This window comes from Salmo trutta, chromosome 28, assembly GCF_901001165.1.
Source record: "Salmo trutta chromosome 28, fSalTru1.1, whole genome shotgun sequence".
NCBI lineage: Eukaryota > Metazoa > Chordata > Actinopteri > Salmoniformes > Salmonidae > Salmo > Salmo trutta.
Genome location: NC_042984.1, coordinates 34,507,931 through 34,529,077, shown reverse-complemented (window position 1 = coordinate 34,529,077; position 21,147 = coordinate 34,507,931). Strand labels below are relative to the sequence as shown.

General features: G+C 42.2%; 2 protein-coding genes across 3 annotated transcripts in view; one reads left to right on the top strand and one right to left on the bottom strand.

Annotated features, from left to right (window-relative positions):
• The window catches only part of mtor (mechanistic target of rapamycin kinase), a 140,847-nt gene that overhangs the window by 99,645 nt on the left and 20,055 nt on the right, over positions 1–21,147 (bottom strand). For both annotated transcript variants that reach the window (XM_029719753.1, XM_029719754.1), the window contains exons 24-28: positions 20,607–20,699; positions 18,757–18,900; positions 18,158–18,300; positions 17,549–17,711; positions 17,104–17,249 (exon numbers count right to left, since the gene is read on the bottom strand). In XM_029719753.1, the coding sequence (XP_029575613.1) occupies positions 17,104–17,249; positions 17,549–17,711; positions 18,158–18,300; positions 18,757–18,900; positions 20,607–20,699 (689 nt within the window). The remainder of the gene's footprint in view (positions 1–17,103; positions 17,250–17,548; positions 17,712–18,157; positions 18,301–18,756; positions 18,901–20,606; positions 20,700–21,147) is intronic.
• Positions 9,014–13,140, top strand: LOC115166085 (angiopoietin-related protein 7). The gene is made up of 5 exons (XM_029719755.1): positions 9,014–9,634; positions 11,107–11,207; positions 11,489–11,683; positions 12,051–12,246; positions 12,388–13,140. Exons 1-5 carry the CDS (start codon positions 9,271–9,273, stop codon positions 12,555–12,557), a joined length of 1,026 nt encoding a protein of 341 aa, XP_029575615.1. The 5' UTR covers positions 9,014–9,270; the 3' UTR covers positions 12,558–13,140.

Sequence of the window (21,147 nt, the reverse complement as noted above, 5' to 3'; positions counted from 1 at the left end):
CTTTTTCCACATTTTGTTACGTAACCACCTTGGTTCTAAAATTGATTAAATTAAAACATTTTCTTCATCAATCTACACACAATACCCCATAATGACAAAGTGAAAACAGGTATACCTTACTTACATAAGTATTCAGACCCTTTGGTATGAGACTCGAAATTGTGCTCAGGTGCATCTTGTTTCCATTGATCATCCTTGAGATGTTTCTACAAATTGAATGGAGTCCACCTGTGGTCTATTCAATTGATTGGACATGATTTGGAAAGGCACACACCTGTCTATATAAAGGTCCCACAGTTGACAGTACATGTCAGAGCACAAACCAAGCCATGAGATCGAAGAATTTGTCCGTAGAGCTCTGAGACAGGATTGTGTCGAGGCACAGATCTTGGGAAGGATACCAAAACATTTCTGCAGCATTGAAGGTCCCCAAGAACACAGTTGCCTCCATCATTCTTAAATGGAAGAAGTTTGGAACCACTAAGACTCTGCCTAGAGCTGGCCGTTAGGCCAAACTGAGTAATCGGTAGTCACTCTGACAGAGCTCCATAGTTCTTCTGTGGAGATGGGAGAACCTTCCAGGAGGACCATCATCACTGCAGCACTCCACCAATCAGGCCTTTATGGTAGAGTGGCCAGACGGAAGCCACTCCTCAGTAAAAGGCACATGACAGCTCGCTTGGAGTTTGCCAAAAGGCAACTAAAGGACTCTCAGACCATGAGAAACAAGATTCTCTGGTCTGATTTAACTCTTTGGTCTGAATGCCAAGCGTCACGCCTGGAGGAAACCTGGCCCAATCCTTACGATGAAGCATGGTGGTGGCAGCAATGGTCTGAATTCTTATGCAAATGTCATATTTCAGTTTTTTTACTTTCAATACATTTGCAAAAATGTCTAAAAGCCTGTTTTTGCTTTGTCATTATGGAGTATTGTGTGTAGATTGATGCGGGGGGGGGGGGGACTATTTAATCAATTATAGAATAAGGCTGTAATGTAACAAAATGATGAAAAAGTCAAGGGGTCTGAATACTTTCCGAATGCACTGTAAGTGAATTTGTCCCAATAGTTTTGGTCCCTAAAATGAAGGGATTACGTACACAAAGTGCTGTGATTTCTAAACGGTTCACCCGATATGGATGAAAACACCCTCAAATTAAAGCTGAAAATCTGCACTTTAACTTCATAGCCATTGAATTATTTCAAATCCAAAGTGCTGGAGTACAGAGACAAAATAACAAAACATTTGTTACTGTCCCAATAGTTTCAGAGCTTACTGTAGTTATGGACCACAAATCTGTTTGGCATTAACTCAGTACAGACCACAGAGAATTACAGAAAAATTCACATCCCTACCAATTTGATGGAAATCACAGCAAAGACCAAAGGTAACAGAAAGGTAATTTAATATCTCATACATTTTCAACCCTGGAATGTGTTCAGAAAGTATTCACACCACTTGACTTTTTATATTTTGTTTTGTGTTACAGCCTGAATGGATTAAAATTGACACACACACACACACACACACACACACACACACACACACACACAAAATACTCCGTAACGTCAAAGTGGAATTATGTTTTTAGAAATGTTCACAATTTAATAAAGAATTAAAAGCTGAATTGTCTTGAGTCATTAAGTATTCAACCCCTTTGTTATGGCAAGCCTAAATAAGTTCAGGAGTAAAATGTGCTTAACAAGTCACATAATAAGTAGCATGGACTCATTCTGTGTGCAATAATAGTGGTTAACATGATTTTTTTTAATGACTACCTCATCTCTGTAACCCACACATACAGATGATTGCTAGGTCCCTCAGTTGAGCAGTGAATTTCAAACACAGAATCAACCATAAAGACCAGGAAGGTTTTCCAATGCCTCGCAAAGAAGGGCACCTATTGGTAGACAAAAAAAAAGCAGACGTTGAATATCCCTTTGAGCATGATGAAGTTATTAATTACACTTTGATGGTGTATCAATACACCCAGTCACTTCAAAGATACAGGTGTCCTTCTTAACTCAGTTGCCGGAGAGGAAGGAAACACGCTCAGGGATTTCAACATGAGGCCAATGGTGACTTTAAAACAGTTACAGAGTTTAATGGCTGTGATAGGAGAAAACTGAGGATGGATGAACAACATTGTAGTTACTCCACAATACTAACCTAATTGAAAGAGTGAAAAGGAAGCCTGTATTGAATACAAATGTTCCAAGACACGCATCCGTTTGCAATAAGGCACTAAAGTAATGTGGCAAAGCAACTAACTTTTCGTCCTGAATACAAAGTGTTATGTTTGGAGTAAATCCAATACAACAACATGACTGAGTACCACTCCCCGTATTTTCAAGCATAGTGGTGGCTGCATCATGTTATGGGTATGCTTGTAAATCGCTATGGACTGGGGAGTTTCAGGATAAAAAAGAAACAGAATGGAGCTAAGCACAAGCAAAATAGTAGAGGAAAACCTGGTTCAGTCGACTTTACACCAGACACTGGGAGATGAATTCACATTTCAGCAGGACAATAACCTAAAACACAAGACCAAATCTATACTGGAGTTGCTTACCAAGAAGGCAATGAATGTTCCTCTGTGGCCGAGTTAGCATTATCTTAAATCTGCTTGAAAGTCTATGGCAAGAACTGAAAATGGTTGTCTAGCAATGATCAACAACAAATTTGACAGAGCTTGAAGAACTTTGAAAATAATAAATGGGCAAATGTTGCACAATCCAGGTGTAGAAAGCTCTTAGAGATTTACCCTGTCAAAGATGCTTCTACAAATTATTGACTCAGGGCTGTGAATACTTACGTGAGATATTTCTGTATTTAATTTTCTATAACTTTGCAAACATTTCTAAAAACATGTTTTCACTTTGTCATTATGAGGTATTGTGTGAAGATGGGTGAGATTTAAAAAAAAATAAATAATTGGAATTCAGGCTGTAACAAAAAGTCAAATAAATCAATACTTTCTGAATGCACTGTATCGTCGTTTGAAATGGAATGTTTTACTTAATACGCATCATGATAGCAGTACAGAATAGCTCTAAATACAATGTAGGTCTGTGTGCATAAAAGTAAAAGGATAAAACAAGGTTTGCATTTGTACATCTGATTCAAGCAACTTGTTCTACAATAAAACATTTTAAAAAAGGTAATCTGTGCGGAGGTACTTGACATCAGGTGGAAGACTTTACTTTAATAAATGTTATATAATTTTAGCTCAGAGAGGAGCCCTGGAATTTGTTGGCTGCCGTTACGTCCCTCTCCCTAATTGAACCCATGAGTGCTTTGACTGAGACGGACAGCTTGGCCCTCTGGTCACTGGACAGTTTGATTTCAAACGCTTTACAGGGGTTTTTCGAAAGAAGATGTCTGGCGGTGAGCAACTTCTGATGAGAAACACTTGGCACGATTAATTCCATCAGCTCAAGCTCAGTGTTTTCCACTTGCGTCGGCTATACAGCCGGTTACACACATTTTCAGCCAGGTACTTTTTTCACTTAAATTAACTGGGCTACTTCTTAACAATTTGCAAGTCAGAAAAAAAGTCCACCAAGCCCTCTCCCGCTGGAATGAACGATATGAATAAACTAGGCTACTTTTAAATTCAGAAGTGTGCCAAACTCTCCCCTGCTAGAATGAACAATATGTATCTTCTACCAATCTATTGATAGGACAGTCACAAAGTGAGTGTTGACAGGGAAACACTGCGGGTTTGACAGCAGTTGTCTGTCCCGGTTTCTGTGTGTGTGTGTGTGTGTGTGTGTGTGTGTGTGTGTGTGTGTGTGTGTGTGTGTGTGTGTGTGTGTATATATATATATATATACGCTGTGGTTGCAGTCAAATGTCTTTACACGGAGGGAGAGAGCATGATGCTCCTTCATCGTCTATGTGAGTCAATTTGTACATCGCATATAATGTGGTAACGACGAGTCGAAATCCACATAGTTTATTGTTTTCTAACACATTCATTCAATTTATTTTGCGTGTTTCATATGAAGCCACAAAGTGATGGCGCATAGGCTAACTGTGCTTTGATTGATGAACAGCAAGCTTAACTAGTTTATAAAAGGTGTTGAACTGACTGAATAAAGTCAATCTCCTACATCTATTTGCCATTCATAAATCATACAACGTAGTTATATGTCCATGGTATCACATCGGGATAAGTAAACTAAAGATCTCATTTGTATGTTTGATATATAGTCCATCGGGACTTGCCAGACACTGATGTTAAAATGAGTGACTTGTCAGTATCCTTCCGAAACACATCGGCTAGAGAGCCGTTCATTTGGCTCCCTTATTTCTATACTGGTAGGCTTTTCGCCAATTATCTGCAGAAAAATTATGATTTTTTTTTTATGAATATGGTAAATCCTCCTCACTGCAGGAACAATAGGTAGGCTAGTGGAGAGATAGCCTCACTCTTGTCCAAAATGTGATAAAATTTAACAGATTGAATTGTTATGAAGCTAAAGATAAATTATATGGTATTTTCAAAGATATTGATATACAGTGCCTTCGGGAAGGATTCAGACCCTATGACTTTTTCCACATTTTGTTACGTTACAGCCGTATTCTAAAAATTGATTTAAAAAAGAATCCTCACCAATCTACATACAATACCCCATAATGACAAAGCGAAAAAACAGGTTTTTAGAAATTTTTGCTTATTTATTAAAAATACAAAACAGAAATATGTAAATAACATAAGTATTCAGACCCTTTGCTATGAGACTCGAAATTGAGCTCAGGTGCATCCTGTTTCCCTTGATCATCCTTGAGATGTTCACACAACTTCACTTGAGTCCACCTGTGGTAGATATAATTCATTGGACATCATTTGGAAAGGCACACACCTGTCTATAAGTTCCCACAATTGAGAATGCATGTCATAGCAATAACCAAGCCATGAGATCGAAGGAATTGTCCGTGGAGCTCCGAGACAGGATTGTGTCGAAGGCAAAGATCTGGGGAAGGGTACCAAAACATTCCTGTAGCATTGAAGGTCCAAGAACACAGTGGCCTCCATTATTCTTAAATGGAAGAAGTTTGGAACCATGAAGACTCTTCCTAGAGCTGGCCACCCGGCCAAACTGAGCAATCAGGGGAGAAGGGCCTTGGTCAGGGAGGTGGCCAAGAACCTGATGGTCACTCTGACAGAGCTCCAGAGTTCCTCTGTGGAGATGGGAGAACCTTCCTGAAGGACAACCATCTCTACAGCACTCCACCGATCAGGCCTTTATGGTAGAGAGACCAGACGGAAGCCACTCCTTAGTAAAAGGCACATAACAGCCCGCTTGGCACCTAAAGACTCCATAAGAAACAAGATTCTCTGGTCTGATGAAACCAAGAAATAACTATTTGGCCTGAATGCCAAGTGTCACGTCTGGAGGAACCTGGCACCATCCCTACGGTAAAAGCATGGAGGTGGCAGTATCATGCTGTGGGGATGTTTTTCAGTGGCAGGGACTGGGAGTGTAGTCAGGATCGAGTCAAAGATGAACGGAGCAAAGTACAGAGAGATCCTTGATGAATTCCTGAGCACTCTGGAGCAGGTTCTCAGACTGGAGCAAAAGTTCGCCTTCCAACAAGACAACGACCCTAAGCACACAGCCAAGACAACACAGGAGTCGCTTCAGGACAAGTCTCTGAATGTCCTTGAGTGGCCCAGCCAGAGCCCTGACTTGAACCCGATCGAACATCTCTGGAGAGACCAGAAAATTGCTGTGCAGCAACAGTTCCTATCCAGCCTGACAGAGCTTGAGACGATCTGCAGAGAAGAACGGGAGAAACCACCAAATACAGGTGTGCCAAGCTTGTAGCGTCATACCCAAGGAGACTCGAGGCTGTAAGCGCTGCCAAAGGTGCTTCAACAAAGTACTGTGTAAAGGGTCTGAATACCTATGCAAATGTCATATTTCAGCTCCTTATGTTTAATAAATTAGCAAAAATGTCTAAGAGTCTGTTTTTGCTTTGTCACTATGAGGTATTGTGTGTAGATTGAGGGGGGAAAAGCTATTAAATCAATTTCAGAATAAGGCTGTAACCTAACAGAATTTGGAACAAGTCAAGGAGTCTGAATACTTTCCGAAGGAACTGTAGGTCTACTGATTTAATCAAAGTCTAACAATGGAGTAGACAACTGCCGTTTAACACCTGCTTCCTTCTTCAATCATACCTGTATTGCAGATACCTGAGAAAACGCCTCTAAAAAAGCTAGTTTGAAGCCTGCGGAAGTCAGCAGACAAGATTATTAAGGAAGAAATCTGTTGGTCAATAGATACACAAGTTGTTTTCAAATAAATTACATACTGCAATTCACAAAGAGAGCTGCAATTGTTGGAATTCTTTCACTAATTTAACTGAGTGGCCATCACACAATTTGTTTGATTTTAAAATGTAACCTTTAATTTATTTAAGATAAATTAAGTAAATTGCCCAAATTTTCTGTTTTAATAAAATATATCATTTGAAGAACAATCATAATTGTGGCAATTTATATCTTGCAGTAAAATACTCAAGAGTATTTGGAAACACTACATGCTTATCAAAAGTAGAGAACCATCGTGTTGGGAGCAGCAGGGCGAGCTCTTAACGTGTTTTTTAAATTGCTTTGAAAACTATAAGGGCTATCCATGGGAGCCACACAAATAGGGGGCCTTCGCGGAGGTTTATTAGTCTTAACACCTCTAATGTCAATGGGTGCTCTGCATTCTTCACATGCCGCGAAGCAAGAGAATATTTTAAGAAAACAGTGAATCTGGGGGAAAAAGCAACGTGGTGCTAACAGTATGAACTAGCATCCAGCTGGAAGTTCCAGCACAAGTGCTATTTGACAGATTCCAGGCCCAATGAATAGCGAGGCCTCAGGGACACATTGCTTGAGAGTGAAATATGATTCACAACACTGTTTTTAGGCATCGAGAATATCTAAGAATGCATATTATCCACTTATTTCCTTAAGACTGACTCACGCCTATGACTAAACCAAACACTACAGAAAAAAATATATACTCAATGGGCATGACATGGGGAAAATATTGTGATTTGTATTCCTCTAAGCCTTTATTCACAGCAGAAATATGTTCCTTGTGAAAGAGGTGGCAAGGTATAGCATGTGGCCAACATTTTGATGCCATATGTGACCGGTTACAGGATCTGAGTCCTTTGACACTGGTTCCTACTACACAGTATGGTCGTAAAAAATTTAATAAATGATATATAGAAATATACACACACACACACACATTTTTTTTTTAGAACACCTACTCATTAAATGGTTTTCCTTACATTTTTACTATTTTCTACATTGTAGAATAATAGTGAAGACATCAAAACTATGAAATAACACACATGGAATTATGTAGTAACCAAAAGTGTTAAACAAATGAAAATCTATTTTATATTTGAGATTCTTCAAAGTAGCCACCCTTTGCCTTGATGACAGATTTGCACACTCTTGGCATTCTCTCCAAAAACGCATCCTGTTTGCAAAAAGGCACTAAAGTAATAATGCAAAAAATGTGGAAAAGCAATTCACTTTGTGTCCTGAATACAAGGTGTTGTATTGGATTTGCCACAAACATATTACTGAGTACCATGCTCCAAATTGTGAAGCATAGTGGTGGCTGCATCGTGTTATGGGTATGCTTGTAATCGCTAAGGAAGCACAGGAAAATCCTAGAAGAAAACCTGGTTCAGTCTAGTTTCCACCAGACACTAGTAGATGAATTCACCTTTCAGCAGGACAATAACCTAAAATTCAAGAACAAATATACACTGGAGTTGCTTACCAAGACGACATTGAATGTTCCTGAGTTGACTTAAATTTATGGCAAGACTTGAAAATGGTTGTCTAGCAATGATCAACAACCAACTTGACAGAACTTAAGAATTTGGGAAAAAATAAAATGGGCAAATGTCACACAATCCCGGTGTGGAAAGTTTAGACTTACCCAGAAACACTCACAGCTGTAATCAATGCCAAAGATTCTAACATGTATTTACTCAGGGGTGTGAATACTTATGTAAATGAGATATCTGCAGTTCTTTTTCACAACATTTCTAAAAACATGTTTTCACTGTAATTATGGGGTATTATATGTAGAAGGGTGAGAAAAAAAATCTATTTCATCCATTTTGAATACAGGCTGTAACACAACAAAATGTGAAATAAGTCAAGGGGAATGAATACTTTCTGAAGGCACTGAAGACATATTGATTGAGGAAACTATTTGGTTCTCAGTGTCAGGCCTTAGGACATCAAACTGAGGCGCACGCACGCACGCACGCACGCACTTACATCCCAAACACAATAAACAAAACTATAAAAGCCAAGTCCTTTCTAGTGGAGGTTTGACATTCTTTCAGCTCTTTTGTGGCTTGCTTGTTCCCTCGATGTACAGTAACTGGTTGATTTATTGTCACTCATATTGACTTATTGTAACTCATATTGTTACTCCTCTGTGCTAGAAAGGGACAAAAACACACACAGTGGCATCAATAACATACGTGTGCTTAAACCTCAATTAAGAGCACTTAGCACCTTCATTTTCTTTGGCATGTAAAGAGGCAGCGTTTATTGCTGAAACGTTCCCGAGGGTGACACACAACTACCATTAAAAAGGACTACCTTCAGGTGTGAAGGCAAGCCAAAGATATGTTGCACACCTACCATTACTTTGAGCAGTAAAATCACAAAGCTTGATACAAGTATCAAAAGTAATTAGCAAGGTGTGCCTCTGTATAAAGACGAGTCATAGGGAATGAAAGGCTGTTGGATACAAAGCCTCTTTCAGACAGGGCGAAAAATAAACTTTCAACACCTGACAAAGAAACGAGACACAGGGCAGAACCAACAAGAGTGAGCGAGAGAGAGAGAGATGGAGAGGTGGAGGGGGGAGAAACAGGGGTGGGGAAGGCCCTCCGCCCAGAGGGTTGGAGGGGGGGTCAGTGACTGTGAGCACAACCACAAAAGGGGAGGGCACACATGTCAAAAATATTTAAGATGCACCAGCCACAGCAGTGCTTTACTGAGGAGCAAAGAGCCTGAGCAAACAGTTGGCTAAAGGGAGCTTCACTTCAACCAGTCAGGACTTTGATTCCTAACTCACTCCAACCAATCCTGTTCACTTAGCCTCTTCAGGACCTCCAGCACCGCTAAAGAATCAGACTGGACCAGGACAGCTTGTATTCAAGCAGAGCAAGACAAGAGAAAAGAGAACATAAGTGCAAGTATCTCATTTTTGAAACATAGAAAATGGTTAAGATGTCTTTGCGGACAGTGGCTCTGAGTGTCACCCTGCTGCTGGTGCTGACAGAAGCGTTGGTGCAGAACCCAAGGAAGAGGCTGGCGCCACCCAAGCCTCCAAAGGCGCAGTGCTGCGATGAGGTGCGCTCCCTGAAGGTACAGGTGGCCAACCTAACCAGCCTCCTGGAGGAGCTGAACCGCAAGCAGGAGGCAGACTTGATGAACGTAGTTCGGCAGATGATGGAGCTGGACAAGCAGAACCGGCAGCAGGAGGCCCGCGTCACAGAGGCCGAGAGCAAGTATTCCGAGATCAACAACCGGGTGGAGATCATGCAGCTACAAGCCGTCGAGTCGGCCATTCAGACCTCGTCAGGTAAGAACTTACCATGTGGATGTGTCCCAGGTTCTTGGGTCAGGGAATTAAGCCCCTTTAATTTGTTCATTGCGCGACAGCAACAAAGAAGAAAAGAGAAATTAAACACTGCTTTAGTGTACATTTTTTTTTAAATGTAGTGTTTTCATTACTTCTCAACTTCAGTGAAAAAAAAAGAGAGGCTAAAATAAGGCATCAAAAACTGTTTGAAATTGAATAATTAGTAGGAATAAAACACAAAAAGGTTTTCTGGTGAAAGTAATAGCCTTTGCGTAGTAGAATGCAGTAGTACAGTAGTAACTGTGACAAATGGCCAGAGTGGAAATCTGTCCAGCTCCACATGGCAGACTCAGTTCAGTTTAGACCCAGACAATACTTCTCTCTCCCCCTCTCTATCGCACTCGCCTGCACAGCATCTTCTGCCAGATGCTCTCCACAGGTGTGAAACTCATATCACTGGCTGCCATACATTACACACTGCCATATATATATTCATAGCACACACCTAATGTCAGATACACAGGAAATTTGGTTGTCTTAAAAGGTATTTTTTCCCTCCTCTTTATGACATCAGTCAGTCTGCAGTCAGAAAACGATCCACTTAAAAAAAATACCCCTTAAAAGAAAGACACGACTATTAGTTTCAAAACCATTAAACAACCAACCAAAATGTGGTCTATTACATTGGTATGTAGGGTGGTGTTGTTTGTCAAAAATACAAACATTTTAATTTACAGGACACTAGAAACATATTTTTGGACAAACTATAATTAGCTGTGGGCGCTCCGAATCTTGGGCACCAAACAGCTGCCATCAATTGGTGATAATGGAGATTATAGTGTGCAAGCATGTCTGGGTGTCTCATGGCAGCCAAAAGCCATAATTTGAACTCGTAGTGTCCTGTCTGCACGAAGTCTGTCAATAAAGACCACCTCCATCAAAGCCAAATTGTTTCCATCAGTCATCTGAACTTAACCAAACCATTCATCACTGTGGGGAGATTTAACCAGGCATGTCGAAGTGTACTCTTTTCATACCCTATTAGCCAGTCTTAGCAGTGTTGCTTTTATGATTCAGGCACGGTAAACAGAGAGAAGCTTTATAAAAAGGCTCTGCAAATTACAGAGACACTGTGCAGACGGGGAAGCAGAGCAGGAAGAAAAGCAAAGATTAGAGTGATTCCACTCCAGCCTCGAAAACACTTTATCCCTCTTTTGATGCACTGGATCCATTTCTCCCCAGTGATCTCAGAGCACCACTAACCGCGTCACCATACCATCACATGAACAACTGAGGCAACTACGCTGAGAAACTGAACCATGCCGTGTATAATATCCTTTTACCTCAAAGTCTTTGACTTCTCTGCCAGACATCCCATTCCCATGATTCAGTCAATTTGCATTTTTTTTAATCCACCATGAAAACGGCATCTGGTTTGGCCATCTCTAATGACATAACCTTTTATTTTCTAGATGCCGTCTACGACTGTGCATCCCTGTACACTAAGAACTACAAAATCTCGGGGGAGTACAAACTGCCTGCAGATGACTTCCTGAATACCTCTGAGATCAGCGTAAGTGATGAACCCTGTATCTACAAACAAGTTTTAGGTTCACACATCCCTGCTACATTGTAGTCTCTGTAGACTACTCTGTAGACTTTTCACAGACTTGTTGGGTTAAGTTGTTTACATTTTTGTCATTTAGCAGACGCTCTTATGCAGAACAATTTACAGTTGTGAGTACATAGATTTTTGTACTGGTCCCCCGTGGGAATCGAACCCACAACCCTGGTGTTGTAAACTCCATTCTCTACCAACTGATCCACATGTTTAACCTGTGCTGTTGGTTTCAGGTATTCTGTGACATGGAAAGCAATGGCGGTGGATGGACAATCATCCAGAGACGCAAGGTGGGCCTGACCTCCTTCAACCGCGACTGGAAACAGTACAAGAACGGCTTTGGCACCATCCGCGGAGACTTCTGGCTGGGCAATGACAACGTCTTCCGTATGACAAGGCAGCCCAGCACACTGAGGATAGAGATGGAGGTACAAAGGACGGCTGAGGGTGGGAAACCCAAAACAGGCTAGCCCCTTAGACCACGTCCCAGATATTGAGAGTAGTAAATAGATAACAACTTGGTAAAGCTTTCCATGGTTCTGACACACACCACTCCTGGGAAACTGATGTTAGCAAGTGGGAGGTTTTCTTCAGAGCCAGGAGACTGACGACAGACCACCCAAAACACAGTAAAAAGAAAACCCACGGGCAAGTGGTAAACCTCTTGCTTCACCAAAAGTGATAACATTACTATTTTAATTACAAGGTTCAATATTGTCAGTTGTGTAGTTACCACAAGCTGTGCTGCAAATATGTTAATCAGGTACTAATTGTGTTTTCTGTTCTCCAATGAAGGACTGGGAAGGCCAGACCCGCTTTGCAGAGTACAGCTACTTCACAGTGAAAAACGAGTTGAACAGCTACAAACTCTTCATCGCCAACTATAGTGGAAACGCTGGAGACTCTCTGCGTTACCACAACAACACCAACTTCAGCACCAAGGGCAAGGACAACGACAAATGTGTGGACGACTGTGCTTCACTACGCAAAGGTACAAAATACTTAACTCAGGTTTAAATCACAATTTACATGAATACATTAAGATTTCATTCTTACATAGAGTCATTGGAATCAATTCCTTGAACACCTTTCAATTTCTTTCCAATTACTATTTTACTATTTTCCCCTACAGGTGGTTACTGGTACAACTGTTGTACTGACTCCAACCTGAACGGCGTGTTCTATCGCTATGGCGACCACATGAAGAACTCAGATGGAATCACTTGGTACGGCTGGCACGGGCCCAACTACTCCCTGAAGAGGGTGGAGATGAAGATCCGGCCACAGAATTTTCAACCATAAACGCTTCGAACTTCAAACCCTGGATGATGTGCATGCTTGCCGAGAGATTTAACAAAGCCTCTGAGAAACCAAAGTCTTTTCCCTTGACCTTTGTTTTTGCCTGGAATATTTCTATGGGTTGAATGCGTAATGCATTTAACATGTTTGATTGTAAATTGTAGCTAGTTTTGTATTTATCGTTGAAATACTTTATTTTCTTAAAAGCTTTACAGAAGCCTCTTTACCACTGTTCTTTAAGGGTAACTAAATGTTGCTTCCCTCCATGTCTCAAAGCAATAGGGTATATTTATCAGTCCTAACTCAAGCTGTCTACTAGCCTGTGGTTAAGTTGATTACATATATTGGGCAGGTATGACAATGCAAAAAAATATATGAAGATCCATCAAGTGTTTTGCAATGGGCCTTTGTGAGCTACTAGAATGGGAACGACCACCCAATGTACTTTCATCAGAAGTACCCAAAAGATTTTATTGTGAGAGAAACTAACATGTAGATTTTTGGGGAATTGTGTCCTTTGTAAAACGTGTACAGCTCTATATTGTGTTGTGGGATAGAAAATAAATGTGTATTTTTAAAGAAAAAAGGTGTGTTGCTGATGGTAGTCAATGTGGTTTATTCATCTAGCTGTCTGTCTTCGTTCAATATCATCAAATTATCACAAGTCCCCAATGGTTAGCTGGTTCGGTGAAAGAGCAACAGTAGATTCGAGAAGCAGACAGTTGATCACCCTCATGTCTCTGACCACAAATGACCAAGCCTTTGCCTTCAGCCACCACTGATCTCTGACTCTCAGGTCACACTGACATTCATGCCACAGGTCAAAGGTCACATAGCCAAACTCCAGGAAACAAGACCACACACACACACACACACACACACACGTTTCCCACGACTGCCCGCCCAGTCAATGGCCTCTACAGGTCTATACCACATAAAAAAAAATTAAAAAGGGCTTTTCAACTACATACTGAAATGGTAAGAGTATATAGTGGAATGCCTTCAGCAGGATGTGCTGCCTATGTAGTCTCTTCAAAGAGGAGCGAAGGTCAGGATGGAGGACATTCCTCACCTTCCCGTTTTTAAAAAGTAAGTCCTTGGGAGCTTAGGGACGGTGACAAATTCTGAGGATAAATTAAGATAGACAACAAATGACAGAGCCATGCTCATGTATGCGGAGCTTGTGGGTCCACCAGTCCAAAAAGGTTTCCACTGGCAGCTGCGGAGTGGAGCTTGGGCTCCCAAGGAGAGCTGGGAGGTTTCCGGTCGGATTCCTCATTAATCAAGGAACCCTATATGGCCAGTTGTAACCTTTTGGTTGTGTATGTGGAATGCCCCTGTGCTAACGGCTGAGACTTCATTTCTTCGACCCGTCCACTGTAGGGCCTGACGGGGGACTTTTACAGTTCATTTACAGGGAAGCCCAACTTTCTCAAAAGGGTACTGCCAAAGCCTCAGCTATTTATATGAAGATATCGTACTGAAGGAGACATTGGCTATTGGTCCTTTTGCTGCCGCTATAAAAGAGGCAGTATGTTAAAAGTCAAATTAAGGAAATGACTAAATCAATATGCTGTCAAGGAGATATACAATCATTTTTTATAGAGTCTTTCAGATGCAGCTGAGAAGAAACTACGTATTCATAAAACTATCAAACATCCCAGTAGATGGCCGGAAACCATAAATTGTTGTAAGAGCTCTTACCTTCTACACAACATTTCAGAGTGCATTTCATATTGATGGATGTCAAGCATTATATGATTACTAGCATTAAATGGTAGTTAGCAATGGCAGTTAGCAAAGGTAGTTAGCAATGTAATGTAAAAGGCAGGGAGAGCTTATTTCAAAAGGCAAATAAAACTTTTGGGGGAAAAAATGATATATTATTACATTTTTATCTTGTAATGAGGGAAGCACATCGGTTTTAAAATGTTTAGTGTGGCACTAATAGAACTAACACACCTCTACGTTCTTCATTCAGAGTGGTTAAGAACAGGAGTTGGAGGCCAGTCCATCCCATGACATATTTGTTCCTTTTGAAAACCATTTCAAAAGCATTGGGCTACAGTTTAAACCCCAAAGTTATTTAAAAAAAATGTTTTATAGAAAGCTGGTCGGAGGTCTGTACAAAATTAAAATAGTGCGTACGAGTTAGGACGAGCAGCACTGGATGGGTACCCATCTCAAAGTCTGATAGCTTCTGCTTAAGAGGTTGCAGCCCCTTAGATCTGAGCATACCAAACTTTATTTGAAATTTCATTTCCACGGAAAACATTATGGCCGCGTATTTGTTATAAACAGATGGGCCAGATGCAATGACACTCGGTTCCAGCCACTGCAATAAGTGATCGTGCTACCAGTCTCACGATCAAACTGTAAATAAAATCAGCCCTTTCTTTAAGAGGCCTCCGTCCAGACGCCAATCATTCAATTCAAAACGAGAAAACATTTCAATTCAACACAAAATGTTATAAAATTACAGGGAATTTGAATGACATGTCATGTGAGAACCCACTGACATCGACTGATTTCTATCAAAATGATATTGCTTTGATCCTCTAATTGTATGAATTTCTCGAGCGGAGTGTCCAGCTACCAGACAGCAAAAGCGACAAGGGAAAAAAACATAGCCTTTTCTAAAAGACTAAGAGAACATCCTTCCTTATCTTAATACCTAATCCGACGTGATTAAATAGCCTAAGTGAAAGGATGGTTTCCATTCAGATTGGTAATCACATCAAGCAATGAAGGAAGAAATGAAAGAAGGATTTTAAGTATTCGAACAGGGCCCTAGGCTCACCTACCGCAGTGGTCTAATGGATTAACCCCAGGTCGCAGCTCCTAAATCATTTTTGCTTCCTCAAAGTCCCTCATGCCTTATTCATACTGTATACCCCTGCATCTGGACGGCTGTGGCACATCATCAAAGTCACTTTCAGTTCCTAGGACGGCGTGAATAATGGAAAACTGTGCATTTCCGCTTCTGTAAATGCCTTCCACAGATTTGAAATGCCTAAATGCTAAATAAATGAAGACCCATATGGTCTGACTAGACTCCGTTTTGAGATGACTTTTTGGCGTACAAATGCCAAAATGAAGTTTTATTGCTCGGCCCACCAGCAACTGAGTCCGTGATACCTTACACACAGCTCTCTCTCTTTACTAAGTAAAACAATTAAATCACCAATCCACTGCAAAGGACAAATTTATATTTGGGGATAGGGAAAGAAATGGAAGACAATCTTCCAAACGTCCTGACTGAAGAATATCATGCAATGGCCCCAGAAATCTCTTACTTCTATATACACCAACCAAAGTGATGGAATAGAATGGGCTGTGTGGTGCACAGGAGTCTCATGGGCAAAATACAAGGTTATTTTATGGGAAATCCTGGAGAGGTGAGAACCAGATGGGGAGATTGAAAACACTGAGCTGCTGGCTCCCATCATTCATCAAGGCTGGGAGAAATTGAAAACAGGCCCCTGAGAGAACGCTATTCCAGACCACTCGATGGATGAAAGGAGGCAAACGTCCAATTAAATGGCTGGAAAACAGTTCTCTTTATACAATACCAGCGTAAAGGGTGAGAGGTGGGATGGAAAAGATGACAGGAGATATGAAAGAGCTATCGGATGGGGGATGTTGCAACCATTATCTGACTGGTGTAATAAGTTAGACTCATTGACTAAAGGACGTTTAACAACCCCTTCATCAGAGGTCAGCCTTGTGGTTCACAAATACACTAAACAAAACCTAAATAATAGGTCATGGAAGAACTAGCAAAGTGTAAGCTAAGAATAGTTGTATTGAGGTGGACACCTGTTCCACTGCGTCCCAACAAATCGTACTCCGATTTGGGTAAAGTTAAGTCTGCCAATGCTACAGTGACTAGGCCTAAAACAAGAAGCGAAAAAAAGTGCTTAAGCATTAGCTCGGGTCGCTTGTTCCATTCATGGCACACTAATCAAAACATCCCACTACATCAATCATAGCAGCCTTCTTTCCAAAATAGCTGCCCATCCAGAAATGATCCACTCACCTTTTCCATGCGGGAGGAATTCCAAACGCATATTATCAAGGGTCATCCACAAAATGGACAAAATGTACCAGATGGACATTGTACTTACGTAACCGGCGCGCTCTCTCTCTCGGTTTACACTTTGTCATCAAGGCAAGTGATGGCTACTTTGAACTACTGGACATCTGGCATCTGTCCTCTCCAGCCATGTGCAATCACACGCAATCCACCAAAACTGACATGGAGGAGCCAAAGAAAATGGCTAAAAGCACTGGGTCTTCCATTCAAGCTATTTTTTTGGTTAGGCTTCACCAAGTAGAAATGACAGAACACAAGCAAGAGTTATATAACCCAAGGGGAGCCATACAGTAGCCGTACTGCCTCAGTTGCTACCTGTAGAATGTCTGAATGATTGATGCTGGCCATAGCCAAGTCTGGGAAGCCCACTAAATGTAGTGTGCAACCACCAAATACTCCCCCCGTTCCAAATGGGTTGTGTAGATGAATGTGTTCTCTTAATGAGGTTCCTACCTGATGAGGGACTCTAGGATGAGAGGAGAGGCGCCCTTCTGGAACTCCAGCTCTTTGTAGTGGAGGGCCTTGGCGTAGGCACGACATTTGGCAGCCCTCTCACCCAGCAGAACAATGCCATTGTCGTCTCTCAGAGGCAGAGGACCCTGAAAAGACACAGGACATTCATTAGATGGGTGGATTGATGGAAGGATGGATGCCGTGGCACTGCTCTGAACCAGCGTTATCCAACGATGGGGTGGGTACACCTTTATTCCAGCCCACACATGATTCAGCTAATAAATACCCAGATAGAGGATAGTGATGAGTGGATTATTTGAATCCGGTCTGTCACTGCAGGGCTGGAACGAAAGCCTGCACACCAAGTAGTTCTCTCCGGGACTGGAGCTGAAGACCTCTGCTATAGTTCCGCGTACGAAGACCTCTGCTCCGAGTATGAACCCACCTTATCGCTGTGCTCCATGAACTCAGCCAGATTTAGCAGGGTCTGGGTGACCTCGGCGATGTCCTGGGAGGTGAGGGCCAGTTCGATGCTGCGGATCAGCTCATCCTGCTGATCCTCACTCAGCTCAGACCAGCATGACAGGAAGGCTGCGTTGAACAGGTCCCTGACAACGGATGGGAAAGTTAGCAACAGCTTAACAACAGTAACTTAACACGCTGATATGCTCAACCTCTGCATATATTTTTGTATATAATTAATTTAAGTCTTCAGGGCAAGATATAGGTCTCCTGTTTGTCTTTTTGTGTGTTTGAAGGACCATAAGTTCATTAGTCCATCATAATAATTATATTGGTTAGGCATCAGAAGAAAAAAATTGCCCATGGACGCCACAGCAAGGTGTGCCCAAGTTATCGCAGCAAAACAAAACATGATCTGGTTTAAGAGTGGAAAAGAGGAGTCTTTTGGTTCAAACTAAACTGCAACTTGACACTTAAGAGGACCTCTGTGGTTTACTGAGGACCTTTGTGGAGGGAAAAAACAGGGTGACTGGCTGGTGCTCTCAAGTGTGGTGGAACGTGGGATGGAGAGATGGAAAGGGGACATCTATACCTGGCGAGGGGAATGTAGGTTTGGGCCAGAGACCAGCACGAGCGCAGGGCAGGGGACGACGACTCCTTCAGCAGGACCACGCTCAGCCGTCTCAGCCACTCCAGCCAGTCGTCCTTGGACACCTTCCGAGCGGCGCCCCAGGCCTGTGGCCAACAGAAAAATGTCATGAAATCACATTAATGCACTTCATATGGCAACAGTTGGGGAGGGAAGAAGTTTCCATTAGCAGATTAGACTTGCACTGTATGGCACTATGTTTTAGAATGATTAGACACGCCGAGGCAAAGGTGCTTCAAATCGTTGGGCATTGGCATCTTGTAGAAAGGGAAAACTGCCGATTATAACCAGTAAGACACAACGTATTGCCTGGTGAAGTGTGTTGGCTGAAAACAGAGCACTCTGTCAAAGGAAGAAACATTTTAAATATCCACCATGAGACCCTTTATATGAAAAATCACAATCAATGGACCATGAAGTGATTTAATAATGAGTCTCTAAAACCAAAACAACTTCCTGTTTGAGGACAAAAACTAAATGTATTCCTTGAAATAAGACAAGACACAGTGCAGGAAGTAAAACATCATGTTAGTTCTCCTGACCTTCTGCAGGGCTGTGGTGCTGACGTGGAGCTTCTTCATCGGCCCCGCCTCTGCCGGGCCGCTACCGACATCGCCCTGGTTACTGCGCAGCTGGCGATGCTGGAAGATTAAAGGATCCTCTTCCTCCTCCGCCAAAGTGTACCCCTGAGATAAACACAGTTACCATGACACACAAACACAAACAGTGAGCTCACACACACATCAGGGCTTCGAAACGTGTTGTCCACACAAGTTGCATTTCCTTCCTGAAGAGAAGCACACTGTTGACAAGCAACGTCCCTCAATGAATTTTCTTCTATTACACCATCTGCTTGGAATTAAAATTTAATCGTGTCTTCGTGTGTTCCTCACAGACTGCCTCCTCGCTATTCTCAACACATTTCATGGCACATGCTGACAATGTGAGAGGGTTGGAGTCAGGACTACTGCCACACGATAGCATCATCGTTTTCTGGTATTCTCAGATTTAAAATTGATTAAATTGTTTTGGTCCCTTATCTACACACAAACCCCCCATAATGACAAAGCAAAAACAGTTTATTTTGTACTTTTTTATATTTTCTAATTTATATATTTTTTAAATTCAACTGAAATATCACATTTACATAAGTATTCAGACCCTGTACTTTGTTGAAGCACCTTTGGCAGCAATTGCAGCCGAGTTTTCTTGGGTATGACGCTACAATTCTTCTCTGCAAATCCTCTCAAACTCTGTCAGGTTGGATGGGGAGTGTTGCTGCACAGCTATTTTCAGGTCTCTCCAGAGATGTTCGATCAGGTTCAAGTCCGGGCTCTGGCTGGGCCACTCAAGGACATTCAGAGACTTGTCCCGAAGCCAGTCCTGCGTTGGCTTAACTGTGTGCTTATAGTCATTGTCCTGTTGGAAGGTGAACCTTCGCCCCAGTCTGAGGTCCAGAGCGCTCTGGAGTAGGTTTTCATCAAGGATCTCTCTGTACTTTGCTCCGTTCATCTTTCCCTCGATCCTTACTAGTCTCCCAGTCCCTGCCGCTGAAAAACATCCCCACAGCATGATGCTGCCACCACCATGCTTCACCGTAGGGATGGTGCCAGGTTTCCTCCAGACGTGACGCTTGGCATTCAGGCCAAAGAGTTCAATCTTGGTTTCATCAGACCAGATAATCTTGTTTCTCATGGTTTGAGAGTCCTTTAGTTGCCTTTTGGCAAACTCTAAGCAGGCTGTCATATGCCTTTTACTGAGGAGAGGCTTCCGTCTGGCCACTGTACCATAAAGGCCTGATTGCTGGAGTGCTGCAGAGATGGTTGTCCTTCAGGAAGGTTCTCCCATCTCCACAGGGGAACTCTGGAGCTCTGTCAGAGTGACCATCAGGTTCTTGGCCACCTCCCTGACCAAGGCCCTTCTCCCCCGATTGCTCAGTTTGGCCGGGAGACCAGCTCTTGGAAGAGTCTTGGTGGTTCCAAACTTCTTCCATTTAAGAATGATCGAGGCCACTGTGTTCTTGGGGACGTTCAATGCTGCAGACATTTGTTGGTACCCTTCCCCAGATCTGTGCCTCGACACAATCCTGTCTCGGAGTGCTATGGAAAATTCATTCCACTTCATGGCTTGGTTTTTGCTCTGACATGCAGTGTCAACTGTGGGACCTTATATAGATAGGTGTGTGTGCCTTTCCAAATCATGTCCAATCAACTGAATCTGCCACAGATGAACTCCAATCAAGTTGTAGAAACAGCTCAAGGATGATCAATGTAAACAGGATGCACCTGAGCTCAATTTTGAGTCTCATAGCAAAGGGTCTGAATACTTATGTAAATAAGGTATTTCTAATTTTATATATATTTATATATAAATAAAGATACCAAAAACTGACCTTGACGATCCGACAGATGAGCACGTCATAGCGCTGGTGATTGATCCTGTGCTTCAACATCACTTTGTTCACCATGGGGATAAAGATCTGGTACTGAAGCCGGGAAAAGTAGAAAAAGAGAGAGAGAGAGAGTAAATAAGAGAGTGTCAGCCATGTGGTGGTTTATGCATTTAATCTGTTCACATCCGTCCCCTCTGGCCATAACACTAATGACAGACTGGCGATGCCATCTGTATATGACCTCCGTTGCCCCTGGTTTGATGGTTTGATCAAAAGCTGCTGCTTTCAAGTCGGGGCCAGACTTCCCTGCATGTGGTCTGGTTGGGTTTCTAAGGTTTGGTTGGGGCTATGGGGGGTGACCTCATCGACTCTCGTAAACAGTAACAGTAACGGTCCCAACTGCGGAACCATGTGATGACATCACCGACCCGCAGGAAGTAGTAAAATCCACAGGTACAGGAGAGAAACTTGAAGAGAAACGTATGGTCCTGGGGGGGTGTGTGTCTGTGTGTGCCAGTGTGTTTGTGCGTGTGTGTGCGTG